Source organism: Dendropsophus ebraccatus, chromosome 13 (genome assembly GCF_027789765.1).
Source record: "Dendropsophus ebraccatus isolate aDenEbr1 chromosome 13, aDenEbr1.pat, whole genome shotgun sequence".
NCBI lineage: Eukaryota > Metazoa > Chordata > Amphibia > Anura > Hylidae > Dendropsophus > Dendropsophus ebraccatus.
Genome location: NC_091466.1, coordinates 11,367,759 through 11,385,319, shown reverse-complemented (window position 1 = coordinate 11,385,319; position 17,561 = coordinate 11,367,759). Strand labels below are relative to the sequence as shown.

At 46.6% G+C, this 17,561-nt stretch overlaps 1 protein-coding gene across 1 annotated transcript; it reads right to left on the bottom strand.

The window, feature by feature from the left end:
* Positions 1 to 3,240: 3,240 nt before the first annotated feature.
* On the bottom strand, positions 3,241 to 12,164 carry HAPLN2 (hyaluronan and proteoglycan link protein 2). Its single transcript, XM_069949894.1, has 7 exons — positions 12,089 to 12,164; positions 8,893 to 9,020; positions 7,288 to 7,404; positions 6,437 to 6,790; positions 5,760 to 5,876; positions 5,304 to 5,486; positions 3,241 to 4,838 (listed from the first exon to the last, which is right to left on the bottom strand). Exons 3-7 carry the CDS (start codon positions 7,376 to 7,378, stop codon positions 4,555 to 4,557), a joined length of 1,029 nt encoding a protein of 342 aa, XP_069805995.1. The 5' UTR covers positions 7,379 to 7,404; positions 8,893 to 9,020; positions 12,089 to 12,164; the 3' UTR covers positions 3,241 to 4,554.
* Positions 12,165 to 17,561: the final 5,397 nt, after the last annotated feature.

The window sequence follows — 17,561 nt, the reverse complement described above, 5'->3', positions numbered from 1 at the left end:
AAAACAGGGGGGATTAAAACCATGTTTTGGTGGGGCTTTTTGGGTCTGGTCCTGTGACATTGGGGTTGCAGGGCTGTTCCATGGCCTCCCTTCCCTGCACGTGCACGCTTTGCGGGGTTGGCGGTCGCTGACCGACACGGTGTGGAGTTAGCGTAGGGACCCGTGTGGACCAGAGGACCTGCGCGGTGGTACACGGGGCAATATGGCTTGATCAATTCATATACAGACACTCTGGTGTTGATTTTTAATATAGGCCTAGCGGCATTAGTATCAGCCATAGATGGGATGTGCAGCGGTTCCATTCTCTCCAGTTCGTGTATTATAGTAGTTATATTCTTGTATATAGGAGCAGTATTATAGTAGTTATATTCTTGTATATAGGAGCAGTATTATAGTAGTTATATTCTTGTATATAGGAGAAGTATTATAGTAGTTACATTCCTGTATATAGGAGCAGTATTATAGTAGTTATATTCCTGTATATAGGAGCAGTATTATAGCAGTATTATAGTAGTTATACACGACATGGAGAGAGAGGAGCGGCCGCACATCCCACATATGGCTGACACTAGTGCCGCTAGGCCTATTTCAAAAACCGGCAGAGTGTCGGTAAATAATTTGATCAAACCATAATAGCCCCGAGTACCACATGCAGGTCCTCTGGTTCACACGGGTCCCTACGCTAACTCCACACCGTGTCGGTCAGCGACCGCCATCCCCGCAAAGTGTGCTCGTGCAGAGAAGGGGGGCCATGGAATGGCCCTGCAACCCCAATGTAACACGACCAAACCTAAAGTGCCCCCCCAAAACCCGTCCGGCACCACCGGCGGGGAAGGCTGTCCCAAATAGCACAAGTATGAATATGGTATTACACTTACCAATGCTGCTGCAAACAGAGTGGGAAAGACATAAGGTACTGACATGTGAGCACAGGCATATCCTGTCAATTTGGGTCATATGCTCAGAAAAGGGAGAACTGTAAAACACGACATGGAGAGAGAGAGAAGCGGCCGCACATCCCACACATGGCTGACACTAGTGCCGCTAGGCCTATTTTAAAAACCGTCAGGGTCATACCTAAATTAGCAGGATATGCCTGTGCCTACATGTCAGTACCTCATGTCTTTCCCATTCTGTCTGCCGCAGTGGTGGTGAGTGTAATACCATATTCATACTTGTGTTGTTTGGGGGCAGCCTTTCCCGACGGTGGTGCCGGCTGGGTTTTGGTGGGGCATTTTGGGTTTGGTCCTGTGACATTGGGGTTGCAGGGCCATTCTATGGCCTCCCTTCCCTGCACATGAACGCTTAGCGGGGTTGGCGACCGACACAGTGTGGAGTTAGCGTAGGGACCCGTGTGAACCAGGGGACCTGCACGTGGTACATGGGGCAATATGGTTTGATCAAATTATATACCGACATCCTGGCAATGGTTTTTAAAATAGGCCTGGCAGCATTAGTATCAGCCATAGGTGGGATGTGCAGCCGCTCCTTTCTCTCCATGTCGTTTTTTATAGTAGATATATTCCTGTATATAGGAGGAGGTAAGTCAGCTAGTCCTGAAATAGCTGTTATGTGTAATGGTACGCTTCTTCCTGCCAGGAAATGTAGTTATATTCTTGCACATAGAGGGCTAATTGTTTCATTTCTGATAATGGGGGAGATTTAGGCTGTGTTCATCCTGTATCTCACAGTGTCTATTGGTGTTATACATCTGGGGGATTTCCTAACTTATATTTCCTAAAGAATACTTCCAGTGGATGTCACTAAACAGCATCTGTTACCCATAGGCTCCAATGTTGAGAAAAATTCAGCAGATTCTGCTTTTCCACACAGCAAAGAAAAGGAAATAATAGTTTTCCTGATAAATTGAACACTTTTTTTGTCTATATGATGGTTCTGTTGTTGATGTGATTTCTGACATCTAGTGGTACATAAGGAGTACTGCACTTACAGTCCTTTCTGTAACAATTATCATATTGAGCTTTAATATCGCCCAAGCACTTTCTTATTTTCTCATTGCACTTATTACGTAAAAAAAAAGACCAAGAACACATTTAACTAAAGACCTTATAAGAATATTACAGCAGCACAAAGTATTTCAGGTTTTGGCCAGTAACCCATCCACTCATGTAATGATGTTAGGGTAATGTGCATGTGGCAGGATCAGTGTCAGGAGGAGAGACATCACAGTAAGAAGCATAGTTCCCAGCAGCACAGAGTATTTCAGGAGGGCTGTAGAACTTTGTTAAAGATTTTACTTCACTAGCAGAAGCTGTACATGTCTGACTAGCACAGAAGCCATATAGTCATTTTTCTTTGGATTCTTTATGATGTTTTCCACCCATAACATAATATATATTGGATGTGGTGTTATTATAACAATCTGTACAGTAAATGGTTAAACTTAAATCTCCATATGGGGAAAAATGTATATAGTTTAAGTCTACCAAAAATACGTTAATATGTACATTCATGCTCTGACAAGATTTGGCAAAAGCCCCCTACATACTGTGACAGGTATACTGCCCCCATATATAGTGTGTATACAGACCCCAGGCCACACCTCCCCTGTATACAGACCCCAGGCCACACCTCCCCTGTATACAGACCCCAGGCCACACCTCCCCTGTATACAGACCCCCAGGCCACACCTCCCCTGTATACAGACCCCAGGCCACACCTCCCCTGTATACAGACCCCAGGCCACGCCTCCCCTGTATACAGACCCCAGGCCACACCTCCCCTGTATACAGACCCCAGGCCACACCTCCCCTGTATACAGACCCCAGGCCACACCTCCCCTGTATACAGACCCCAGGCCACACCTCCCCTGTATACAGACCCCAGGCCACGCCTCCTCTGTATACAGACCCCAGGCCACACCTCCCCTGTATACAGACCCCAGGCCACACCTCCCCTGTATACAGACCCCAGGCCACACCTCCCCTGTATACAGACCCCAGGCCACACCTCCTCTGTATACAGACCCCCAGGCCACGCCTCCCCTGTATACAGACCCCAGGCCACGCCTCCTCTGTATACAGACCCCCCAGGCCACGCCTCCTCTGAATACAGACCCCAGGCCACACCTCCCCTGTATACAGACCCCAGGCCACACCTCCCCTGAATACAGACCGCAGGCCACACCTCCCCTGTATACAGACCCCAGGCCACGCCTCCTCTGTATACAGACCTCAGGCCACACCTCCACTGTATACAGACCCCAGGCCACACCTCCCCTGTATACAGACCCCAGGCCACACCTCTCCTGTATACAAACCCCAGGCCACACTTCCCCTGTATACAAACCCCCAGGCCACACCGCCTTTGTATACAGACCATAGGCCACACCTCCCCTGTATACAGACCCCAGGCCACACACCCCTATATATAGGCACTAGATCAGACCCACTCTCTGTATAGACTCTTATACAGCACCAGCTCCATTTTGATACTCTGATACTCATACAATGGAGGATAAATATAGATATTACGTATCAGCAGCCACAGGACGTGTTCAGGTCCGTTCATGCAGTAGGGGGCGCTCACAATACTGCATTGCATAATACTGCAACATATTCCTTAAAGGGAATCTGTCACTAGGTTTATGCCACCCTAAATGAGGGCAGCATAAACTAGTGATATTAATGCTGAACAGATCGGTGTATTAGTTGTATCGATTTGTTCAGCCGTTCTCTTAATATGCAGGAGAATAGGATTCTTGACACACCCCTCCCCCCGCCCTCCAGTTGCTGACTGACAGGTTACTGCCTATACAAAGCATGGCTAGATAACTGCCAATCAGGAGCTGGTGGGCGGGGTTTTCTGCTTCTCATGAATATCCAGGACTACTGAGCTCATGCACATAATGGAGAGGACTACTTATTGTCCATGTTATTCAGGAGGAGATCTCTGGATCAGCTGCACAGAACAATGTAAGTGATACATCATTCTGTTCAGCATCTCTGCCACTAGTTTACGCCACCCGAGATAGTACAGTATAAACCTGCTGATAGAGTTTCTTTCATGAACCCATTAAAATTACAGACTCCAACAGTGTCCACTGATCTTCAAAGAGGTCCATCAGGTTCCACCATGGTGGCCACCATCTTGACAGTAAGAACACTATGGGCGGTAGTGTGAATCCAGCCTGAGGCACCTACATCCAGCAGGTAGGCAAAGCTCATAAGTTGCTGGGTTAGAGAGTTCAGTGTGGACTATGGCCATGCCTGGGAACATTCAGATACTCACTTCACCCCAGTCCTGCACTTTCCTCTGATCCCATCTGGGTGTAGAGAGAAGAGCAGGAACAGGTAGGGCTGAGTACATGGGGCAAGTGAGATACACCAGCTCCTCCAGGGCTACAGTATATGGAGATTTAACCTATAAAATCTTGTTGAAAAGTGGAGACGTCCTCATAGACCCTTATGTATAAAGTTTGACTATGCATCTCAGCTAACACCATGGGGAGAAGAACTTGTCCATCCTGTGGTCCACATCCTTGTCTCCAGACACTGAGTCCACTCCATTCCCTTCTTGAGTAGAAGCCCAGGCCTAAGTAGCGGCATAACAGTACACCCCATACAATCTATTTTCCTCATTGGGAAACCCAAAGCTCCTCACACCCGGGTCTGGGAGTCCTCCACACCGTTCCCGAGGGTCCGTGATTGGGAAACGAACACTGCCATCCGATAGCCAGCCCCCATCACAGTGATCCAGGCCAAAGAACTTCCATGCTGCGTACAGATGCCCAACCTTGGCTATCTCAGCTTTGTGAGCACTGCAGGCGGCGGAAGCTTCTCGGAAGGTCATCGGGCCCTGGACAAAGTAGACGTGACCTACAAAATATATTAAAGGGGTTGGTCAACAATTTTTTTCTTTCATATCAACTAGTGCCAGAAAATGCTAGAGATTTGTAATTAACAATACTTATCAGCTGCTATATGTCCTGCAGGAAGTGGTGTATTCTTTCCAGTCTGTAGAGCAAGAAAGGTTTTCTATGGGGATTTGCTGCTGCTCTGGACAGTTCCTGACATGGACAGAGGTGGCAGCAGAGAGCACTGTGTCAGAGTGGAAAGAATACATCACTTCCTGCAGGACATACAGCAGCTGAGAAGTACTGAAAGACTGTAGATTTTTAAATAGAAGTAAATTACAAATAGCTGGCACTTTCTGGCTTCAGTTGATCTGAAGGAATTTTTTTGGGGGTGAACAACCACTTTAAGAAATAGACAGCTTTAGAGAACTGTGACTCTGCCATGTAACAGTAGCATTTCGGTATACAGTATTGGCCCCAGCCGTACCTTTAAGTGCGGAGGTGAAGCAGAAGGCGTCGTATCTGTCCTTTACTTTGTCTTTGGGGCCATAGCTTCGTATCCCTGGAGGTAGGTCGCCCCCACATGGATCCCGTGTGACAATGACTGGGTAATGTACACTCCCTTCAAGAAGCCAGCCTGCATTGCACCAGTCGAGGCCATCAGTCCAGGCTATAAAGGAGACAAGCGCCTGTATATTTATTTTTAGGGATGAGAAACTCTTTAGTTTAGCCAAACTACTTCACCGAAAACCCTAAAAATTGTGTGTAATACCCTTATCTCATTTTTGTGAATAACAACAGGATTGGCAACGCTGAAAGTGCTTAAAACCCTCTGCGCTGCTTTTTCACAGCAATAGGTGTACCGTAAAAAAAAAAAGCTGCCACACTACACCTACACCATGCAGAACACTGTTTACGATGCCGCTTCAACTACCACACGCACCTTGATAGAGCTGAGCGTAGGTGGCAAGACGGCCATCTTGTTCTTCACAAGCTCGATAAGCCTCAGCGTAATTAAAGTGATAGCGCCCCTCTTTGGACTGATATGGAAAGACGACCCCTAAAATAAATCAAAGAAATGAAATGATGGAGACCATGGTCTGTGGCTCACCCCTTAAGAAATGAGTCCTCACAGGACCGTAGATGGAAAATACGAATATATATATATATATACAGGGTGGTCCAAAAGTAGGTGGACAGGATGTGTATGAAGGGGGAGATTTATGAAACATGGTGTAACTGGCTCAGTTGCCCCTAGCAACCAATCAGATTCCACCTCTCATTTTCCAAAGAGTCTGTGAGGAATGAAAGGTGGAATCTGATTGGTTGCTAGGGGCAACTGGGCCAGTCTCACTTTACACCATGTTTGATAAATCTCCCCCTTTATACACATACTGTCCACCTACTTTTGGACCACCCTGTATATATATGGCAAAATACGATGATGCAAAGTAATAAAAAATATATATAAAAACATATATATGATTTGGTATCAGAAAAAAATCGTATGTAATCATACAACCCCCCCCCCCCCCCCCCTTCCCTTGCCTCCCTGTGACCAGCAGGATTCTGGGAAAGCTGAGTGACCCTGAGTATATGGTAGGGATTCTTTAGCTTTACCTTCTAGCTGCAGGGATAAGGTCAGGCTCTGGTCCTCCAGGCCATTGACCAGTTCACACTTGTATCGTCCTTCGTCTCCTAAGGTCACGTTGGTGATGATGAGGGAAGCGTCCAGTCTGTGGCTTCTCCTCAGCCTCACCCGGCCCTTCAGGCTGTTGTAGTTCTTGTGGTAGCGACCATTGGAGATGACGATCAGGTTCTCCAGGGGGTCTTCGGGGTTAACCTTGCTCCATTTGACCTTATAGCTTCGTGGCCGTCGTCTCATGATACAGGGGAGGGTGACGTTGGCCCCCCGGGTGCTCTGCACCACATTGTGGATGGGATTCAGCAGGTAGTTGGTTGCTGTGGTGTAATCTGGGGAGTGAAAGAGACATGGAGGGTGTGATCACATCTACCCAAAATGCACTTTGAAGAAATTAAAGGGGTACTCTGGCAATTTTTTTTCTCTTTCAAATCAACTGGTTTCAGAAAGTTATAGAGATTTGTACTCTACTTCTATTTAAAAATCTCCAGTCTTCCAGTACTTATCAGCGGCTGCATGTCCTGCAGGAAGTGGTGTATTCTCTCCAGTCTGACACAGCGCTCTCTGCTGCCACCTCTGTCCATGTCAGGAACTGTCCAGAGCAGGAGAGGTTTTCTATAGGGGTTGTGCTGCTGCTCTGGACAGTTCCTGACATGGACAGAGGTGGCAGCAGAGAGGACTGTGTCAGTTCAAGAATACACCACTTCATGCAGGACATACAGCAGCTGATAAGTACTGGAACTGGAGTTCCCCTTTAACTAACTCTTCCCTGGTTTCTCCATAAACTGGTTACCCCACAATCTATTCCATTCCCTATAAATCCGCAGACCTTGGTTCCGGTTGGCGTTGCGATAGACGTTGTTGTCCTGGAAGGAGAACGAGCCAAAGAGTAAGAAGAGAAGAATGAAGGATCCGTCCATCCCTGAGGAGAAGCCCCGACCGCTGTCTGTGCGAGATAAGAAAGGACTCACAGCGACGGCCATGACAGGAGATTATACGCTGATTATTATCCACAATGACATGTCCACAGCGAGTGTATCTAAGCCTGTCTTCATATTGTCTGTTGTGCTGAGGTATCTACAACTATCATGTGATGCTGCTGACTGCCTCACCATGTATCTCAGCCCACTATATTGTAACATTGCCTTCAGTGTATCTAACCCTATCAAGTGGGATACTGTCTGCCAAACTGAAGTATTTGAGTCTGTCATATGTAACGCTTGTATCTGCCATGTATCTAATCCTACCATGAGAAATGATGTTTGCTGTGCTGGTGTATCTAAGCCTATTATGTGTGATACTGTCTGTTAAGCCATGTACCTAATCCTATTATATGTGATGCTGTCTGCTGTGCTGATGTATCTCCCAAATCCATACTGTTTGCTGAGCCATGTATCTAAGCCGCTAATGTGTGCTGAGCCATGTATCTAAGCCTGCAGTGTGTGCTCAGCTATGTATCTAAGTCCTTTATTTGCAACACTCTCTGACATGTACCTCATCTGTTCAGGTGTGATATGGTCTGCTAAGCTCATGTACCTACGCCTGTTATTTATAACATTGTCTGCTGTGTATCTAATCCTATGATGTGTGATACCGCCTGCTGAGCTGATATGTCTTAGCCTGTCATGAGTGGTGTACTGGTGTATCCAAGCCTATTATGTGCGATACTGTCTACTGTGCTGGTGTATCTAAGCCTATTATGAGTGATACTGTTTACTGTGCTGCTGCATCTAAACCTATCATGAACAATACTGTTTATAATGTGTACTGTGCTGGTGTATCTCAGCCTATAATGTGTGATACTGTCTACTGTGCTGGTGTATCTCAGCCTATAATGTGTGATACTGTCTACTGTGCTGATGTATCTCAGCCTATAATGTGTGATACTGTCTACTGTGCTGGTGTATCAAATCCCATCATGTTTGATACGGTCTCCTGTGCTGGTGTATCTAAGCCTACTAAGAACAATACTGTCAACTGTGCTGGTGTATCTAAGCCTATATTGTGTGATACTATGCTGGTGTATCTAAGCCTATAATGTGTGATACTATGTACTGTGTCGGTGTATCAACTTCTTATCATGTTTGATACTGTTTACTGTGCTGGTGTATCTAAGCCTACCAAGAATGATACTGTGTACTGTGCTGGTGTATCTAAGCCTATATTGTGTCATACTGTGATGGTGTATCTCAGCCTATATTGTGTGATACTGTGATGGTATATCTCAGCCTATAATGCATGATACTGTCTATTGTGCCGGTGTATCTACGCCTATCATGAACGATACTCTTTACCGTATCTAAGCCTATTATCTGTGATACTTTCTGCTGCTCCATATTTTGCAGCCTATCAGGTATAATCCAGTGGGTGTATCTAAGCCCATGATGTTTGATACCTCCATAGGCTGTGTATGATGCAGCCCCCATCCTCTCACCTCATAAGCTGGCCATCCTGGGATGGAGCAGACGCCTGGTGTCGGGCCGTGCAGATGGCCGTTGTATCCCCTCCGGCTGCTGGGCGGCCAGTAGACGTTCGGTGTGCCTGTCGTCCGCTTCCCCTGGGCTGTGATGACAATGAGGAGACAATGCGCCATTGTTATGGGCCGGGGACGTCTTGTCAATGCTCGGACTGTCTGCTCCCTCTGATGGATCGGGGAGAAATGTCAGCATGTGGCTGGAGGATCTAGACACCTCTGTCCGGTCTCGTCCCACTCACCAGACTAGACAGGAGCCCAGTGTTCCCAGTAACCTTTCTGTGCCGCCTCCTTCCCCAGTTATAATAACATAACACCCGACACCTGCAAACGTCCCCCAACCCCGAGCGCAGAGCCCCCCCATCATATACAGCTGACTATGACTATGCCCCCATCATATACAGCTATGACTCTATGCCCCCCATCATATACAGCTGACTATGCCCCCCATCATATACAGCTGACTATGACTCTATGCCCCCCCATCATATACAGCTGACTATGACTATGCCCCCCATCATATACAGCTATGACTCTATGCCCCCCATCATATACAGCTGACTATGACTCTATGCCCCCCATCATATACAGCTGACTATGCCCCCCATCATATACAGCTATGACTCTATGCCCCACATCATGTACAGCTGACTATGCCCCCCATCATATACAGCTATGACTCTATGCCCCACATCATATACAGCTGACTATGCCCCCCCATCATATACAGCTGACTATGCCTCTATGCCCCCCCCATCATATACAGCTGACTATGCCCCCCATCATATACAGCTGACTATGCCCCCCATCATATACAGCTGACTATGCCCCCCATCATATACAGCTGACTATGCCCCCCATCATATACAGCTATGACTCTATGCCCCCCATCATATACAGCTATGACTCTATGCCCCCCATCACATACAGCTGACTATGCCCCCCATCATATACAGCTGACTATGCCCCCCATCATATACAGCTGACTATGCCCCCCATCATATACAGCTGACTATGCCCCCCATCATATACAGCTGACTATGACTCTATGCCCCCCATCATATACAGCTGACTATGACTATGCCCCCCATCATATACAGCTGACTATGACTATGCCCCCATCATATACAGCTGACTATGACTCTATGCCCCCCATCATATACAGCTGACTATGACTATGCCCCCTCATCATATACAGCTGACTATGACTATGCCCCCTCATCATATACAGCTGACTATGCCCCCCATCATATACAGCTGACTATGACTATGCCCCCCATCATATACAGCTGACTATGACTCTATGCCCCCCATCATATACAGCTGACTATGACTATGCCCCCCATCATATACAGCTGACTATGACTATGCCCCCTCATCATATACAGCTGACTATGCCCCCCCCATCATATACAGCTGACTATGCCCCCCATCATATACAGCTGACTATGCCCCCCATCATATACAGCTGACTATGCCCCCCATCATATACAGCTGACTATGACTATGCCCCCCCATCATATACAGCTGACTATGACTATGCCCCCCATCATATACAGCTGACTATGACTATGCCCCCTCATCATATACAGCTGACTATGCCCCCCCATCATATACAGCTGACTATGCCCCCCATCATATACAGCTGACTATGCCCCCCATCATATACAGCTGACTATGACTATGCCCCCCATCATATACAGCTGACTATGACTATGCCCCCCCATCATATACAGCTGACTATGACTCTATGCTCCCCCCATCATATACAGCTGACTATGCCCCCCATCATATACAGCTGACTATGCCCCCCATCATATACAGCTGACTATGACTATGCCCCCCATCATATACAGCTGACTATGCCCCCCATCATATACAGCTGACTATGCCCCCCATCATATACAGCTGACTATGACTCTATGCCCCCCCATCATATACAGCTGACTATGACTATGCCCCCCATCATATACAGCTGACTATGACTCTATGCCCCCCATCATATACAGCTGACTATGACTATGCCCCCCCCCATCATATACAGCTGACTATGACTATGCCCCCCCCATCATATACAGCTGACTATGACTCTATGCCCCCCCATCATATACAGCTGACTATGACTATGCCCCCCATCATATACAGCTGACTATGACTCTATGCCCCCCATCATATACAGCTGACTATGACTATGCCCCCCCCATCATATACAGCTGACTATGACTATGCCCCCCCCATCATATACAGCTGACTATGACTATGCCCCCCCCCATCATATACAGCTGACTATGACTATGCCCCCCCCATCATATACAGCTGACTATGACTATGCCCCCCCCCATCATATACAGCTGACTATGACTATGCCCCCCATCATATACAGCTGACTATGACTATGCCCCCCCCATCATATACAGCTGACTATGACTATGCCCCCCCCCCATCATATACAGCTGACTATGACTATGCCCCCCCATCATATACAGCTGACTATGACTATGCCCCCCCCATCATATACAGCTGACTATGACTATGCCCCCCATCATATACAGCTGACTATGACTCTATGCCCCCCATCATATACAGCTGACTATGCCCCCCATCATATACAGCTGACTATGACTATGCCCCCCATCATATACAGCTGACTATGCCCCCCATCATATACAGCTGACTATGACTATGCCCCCCATCATATACAGCTGACTATGCCCCCCATCATATACAGCTGACTATGCCCCCCCATCATATACAGCTGACTATGACTCTATGCCCCCCATCATATACAGCTGACTATGACTATGCCCCCCCCCCATCATATACAGCTGACTATGACTATGCCCTCCCCCCCCATAATATACAGCTGACTATGACTCTATGCCCCTCATCATATATAACTGACTGTATTTCGAGCTCTCTGCTTGCTGTCAGTGAATGGAAACACTCACCTAGGTTATGGCTACTACACCGTCCAGGGTATCAATAACGGTGATACAGGTGATGGTTAAAAACCCTCAGCTGTCAGGAGAAATAGATCTGTACCGGGCTCGGGGTGCTCCCATTCAATGACAGCAAGCAGAGATTCCATTTAAATAGTTGAAATCCTGTTGGGAGAATCCAGTAAATCTGGGAAAACTGTTGCAATACTCCCAATGACCACAAGATGGTGCTGTTGGCTCCTCATGAAGTCAGTTGTGGCCGCTATATGATCATCTTCTCTTCTGCGTCTCTGGTTATTCTGATGATCTCTTTATAGAGAATTTCCTATAACAGAAAATAGAAATTTCCAATCGGACTGTGGTCTGTACTAAAAGGTCTCCATTTTTGGAGATATGTTTCCTTACAAGTCAAGGTTTTTGTTCATTTAAGAAGCCACAGAACATGACTGGGGATTAAAAGGGGTTGTTCACCAAAAAAAATGTTTTCCTTCAAATTAACTCTGGACAGTTCCTGACATGGACAGAGGTGGCAGCAGAGAGCACTGTGTCAGACTGGAAAGAATACACCACTTCCTGCAGGACACACAGCAGCTGATAAGTACTAGAAGACTGAAGATTTTTTAATAGAAGTAAATTACAAATCTCTGGCACTTTCTGCCACCAGTTGATATGAAAGAAAAAAATATTTCGGTGAACTACTCCTTTAATAAGCCGAACCAGGACTTCCCCAGAGGGAAGAGTAACCCATCTATATACAGCTGTTGTGGACGTTGTTACCCCTCATCAGTACAGGGCAGGGGGCTGACTGCAGAGAGGACAGAAAGGGATACATTTCAGCGGAGTACCCCTTTAAACTGTGTAATGCTTTATTTCCCCTGTGGTGGCGCTGCAGCAGAAATAAGCACCCGCCAGCAGGTTAAACCACAGATTACAACTCATCACTGGGGGGTTCCTTAAAGGAGGATGAGCCTTGGCCTGCTTCATGCCAAGGATAATCCTAACAACAAGAGATTGTAAAAGTGGACAACCCCTTTAAAAGGAAATTGGCACTTTGAATCTGCAGACAGTGGGGGAGATTTATCAAATATGGAGTAAAGTGAAACTGGCTCAGTTGCCCCTAGCAACCAATCAGATTCCACCTTTCATTCCTCACAGACTCTTTGGAAAATGAAAGGTGGAATCTGATTGGTTGCTAGGGGCAACTGAGCCAGTTTCACTTTACACCATGTTTGATAAATCTCCCCCTATATGTATCTGCCAATCACTGATAAGCACCGCCCACTTGACCACTTGAGCCAAGAATGAGCAGAGAATAAATGACAAGTTATCCTGGAAATTCTCCTATAAAACTATATATCCCTCAGCTCCTCCTGCTCTATAACACGATGGCCCCAGACTGGACCGTATATTAACCTGTCAGGTTCCCTTTAAAGTAAAGGGTCTTTGCAGAAATATTGATAACCCCTTTAAGACTGGTGTATCCAACCTGAGAGGGACCTAGAGACACGTGCTGTCTTGTACGAATATACACCTGCAGATATAGGAGAGATGTGATCATGTAAGGGGAAATCCCATCCGTCATCACAGCACTTAAAGTGATTGTGTGCAGCCGCATCCCCCTCCTCCTCCCTGTTACCTGCTGACAATCATGTACAAGGGATCCATCAGTACAACACTTATGGTGACTGACAGCAGCAGTGACCACGAGAGATCGATGTAATGTGCCGTCTAATCATCAGATCATGTGATCGCAGAGGAGCCGAGACTAGGGGGGCACTAGGACCCCGATATCAATAACCCTGATAATATACACAGGGGGATTCTGAGGTCTGAGGGTCAGGGAGGAGGAGAACTACAGATCCCAGTTAGTAGCTTACCTATCATACTGTGATTCTGAAGTGTATCTAGGCATGTCATTTGTCATACATGTCTGATGAATTGTTGTATCTAAGTCTGTCATTTGTGATACTGTCTGCTAAGCTGGTGTATCTAAGCCTATAATGTGTGATACTGTCTGCTCAGCCTCTGTATCTAGTCCTGTCGGGTATGATACTCATATCATGTGTGATACTGTCTGCTGAGCTGCTGTATCTAAGCCTCTAATCTGTGATACTGTCTTTTGAGCTGCTGTATCTAAGCCTCTAATCTGTGATACTGTCTATTGAGCTGCTGTATCTAAGCCTCTAATCTGTGATACTGTCTGCTCAGCCTCTGTATCTAGTCCTATCGTGCATGATATTGTACTAGTGTGTGATAATGTCTGCTGAGATGCTGTATCTAAGCCTATAATGTGTTATACTGCCTGCTGAGCTGCTGTATCTAAGCCTCTAATCTGTGATACTGTCTATTAAGCTCTTGTATCTGTGGTGTGGTAGTATGCCCCCAGTGATGATGTTACATCGGAGGATCGGCCGGTCACTTGCTAGGTGGTTTGGTGTGACTCCACTCTGGTGGTGGTTGGCTGAGATACAGCCGGACATGGTGGTAACTCGTGACGCCAGTGATGGCACGCCTGCTTTTGTAGTGTAAGGCTGATTGTACCCTTTTCCCCTGTGGTCAGTGTCCTGCTACTAGGTCCCTTGGGGTTATGTCACGGATGGCCAGAGTGGTGTAGTGACCCCCCACCCACAGAAGTGCCCCAAGGTTGCGGTGTGTGCTGTGTAGGTGGATTGCGATAAATCACAGAGTCTCTGGAGTGTAGTTAAGCTGCTTTACTATTGGCAAATGTGCAGCAGGTCATACAGAATAGGTAGTATAAAGTTCCTTTGGGTAAAACACTTGATAACACACTTGACAATAGTTCCAAATAAAAACGACCAGATCTGTAGTGAAAGTGCAGTGTAGGATATAGTCGTGTTGACTGAGCAGTGCTGAGTGATACGTAGAAAAAGAGTAGCAGAGAGGAGGATGCCGCGAGAGTCTCAACCTATGTCGTACTTCGCTCTGCCGGGATGAGGTAGAATACTTGTGCCAGTGTATTGACCTTTACTTAGTCTTCACACCACCTTATTCCCACTAAACTCGGCTGAACCTTCCTAATGGGTGACACAGGCCCCAGACCTTGTTACCTGGGATGAGCGGAATGCTGAGGGTTCCCTGCTGACACCTGTGCTGCGAGATAGAGTTCCTAGGCTTTGCGCAATTTTGCTCAGTTCCTAGCTCTTTAGCTGTACTGGATACTGTCCTGCTCTGTGACTTTTTCTTGTCCACGGCGTGGGTTGAGGTTGTCTCTGGCTTGTCCTCTCCTAAGAGGTTTTCAAACTGCATAGTGCTTGGTTGCGGTACTTATAGGAAAGTTGTTAGAGGTGTACTGTCTTGTGTCCTTCCCATATGGGGTGCTAGCTAAGACTGTACTTCAGAGAATGGGGACCTGGCAGAGGGCCAGGGCCCAGATAGGATCACTGTAGAGAACTAACTGGCTTGTGTCCTTCCTCCATAATGTCCAGGACGAAAGACCTTTTCTCCTCAAACATCCATGTGACGTACTTCCTCCCAGCATGTAAGGTGCGCTGTGAGTGGGTGAAGAGTGCAACAGAAGAAACAAAAGGAGAGAGGTGATAGGAGAGAAGAAAACATGAATCCTACTGGTCTACAGATTCTGGTGATTCAGCTGGGTGGCTTCTAAATACATAGACATAATACAGCGACATCTAGTGGCGTAACTTAGTAATGATTTCATCACCATAATAACACAATAAGTACAGACTTTTGCGAGGGGTGTATATACACGTAACACCCATGTTAGGACACCACATATCTAAGCCTATAATAATGTGATATTGTCTGCTCAGCCTCTGTATCTAGTCCCGTGCTCATGTGTGATACTGCCTGCTGAGCTTCTGTATCTAAGCCTATAATGTGTGATACTGACAGCTGAGATGCTGTATCCAAGCCTATGATGTGTTTTACTGCCTGCTGAGCTGCTGTATCTAAGCCTATAATGTGTGATACTGACAGCTGAGATGCTGTATCCAAGTCTATGATGTGTTTTACTGCCTGCTGAGCTTCTGTATCTAAGCCTATAATGTGTGATACTGACAGCTGAGATGCTGTATTCAAGCCTATGATGTGTTTTACTGCCTGCTGAGCTTCTGTATCTAAGCCTATAATGTGTGATACTGACAGCTGAGATGCTGTATCCAAGTCTATGATGTGTTTTACTGCCTGCTGAGCTGCTGTATCTAAGCCTATAATGTGTGATACTGACAGCTGAGATGCTGTATCCAAGTCTATGATGTGTTTTACTGCCTGCTGAGCTGCTGTATCTAAGCCTATAATGTGTTATACTGCCTGCTGAGCTGCTGTATCTAAGCCTATAATGTGTGATACAGTCTGGGCCCCCAAGACTACTCCCCCCATCCCTCAGTCTATGATATGAGACATTCCTCTCCATGGTGACTGCTCCTGGATACCTGGAATGTTCTCTGTATGTGAAGCCATCTGGGTCACTGAGAGTTGAGATGCGGCTACATGTGACTGCACGCCTCATACTGTATCGCTGTGTACCCCGCTGTATACTGCCAGAGCCCCCACAACTTTCACATAACAACAGAGATGAATCTTACCGCAGCCTCAACTCTGCCCAAACACGTCCGATCAATGGCAAACACCAGCATCACCCACACTACTACTATCACCCCATAGTAATATAGCGGGAAATGTACAAGTAACCCCTTCATGGCCGAGTGTGAGGAGAACCCATTGTATTATAGCAGTTATATCCCTGTATATAGGAGCAGTATTATAGTAGTATATAGTAATATAGTAGTTAGTTGCATAGCCATTCCATGGCCCCCCTTCCCTGCATGTGCACGCTTTGCGGGGGTGGTGGTCACTGACCAACACAGTGTGGAGTTAGCATAGGGACCTGTGTGAACCAGGAGACCTGCACGTTGGTACACGGGGCGATATGGCTTGATCAATTCATATTCCAACATCCTGAAGTTGGTTTTTTAAAATAGGCTTAGCAGCATTAGTATCAGCCATAGGTGTGATGTGCAGCCGCTCCTCTATCTCCATGTCGGATTATAGTAGTTATATTCCTGTATATAGGGGCAGTATTATAGTAGTTATATTCCTGTATATAGGAGCAGTGTTATAGTAGTTATATTCCTGTATATAAGAGCAGTATTATAGTAGTTATATTCCTGTATATAGGGGCAGTATTATAGTAGTTATATTCCTGTATATAGGAGCAGTATTATAGTAGTTATATTCTTGTATATAGGAGCAGTATTATAGTAGTTATGCGGTTCAGGGAAGAAACAGAGTGCTGCACCTCACACCTATGGCTGATACTAGTGCCCCTAGGCTAAATAAAAAACACATCAGAATTTTGTGTATGAATTGATCAAGCCATACTGCCCCATGTACCTCGTGCCGGTATCTGATACACATGGGTCCCTACACTAAGTCCACACCGTGCCAGTCAGTAGCCACCAACCCCGCAGGCGTGCACAGCCAGGGAACGGGGGCCATGGGACGGCCCTGCGACCCCCATGCCACAGGACCAGACCCAGAGACCAGAGTGCTCATGGTTTTAATCCCTCCTGTCTGCCGAGAGGTACTAGTATCAGTCATAAGTGTGAGGTGCAGCACTCTTTTTCTTCCCTGAACCGTATTTTGTCTCTCTCTTTTCTCCGTTTTTTGCACTCCTCCTGGTGAGATCCACATGACCGCAATTAGCAGGAG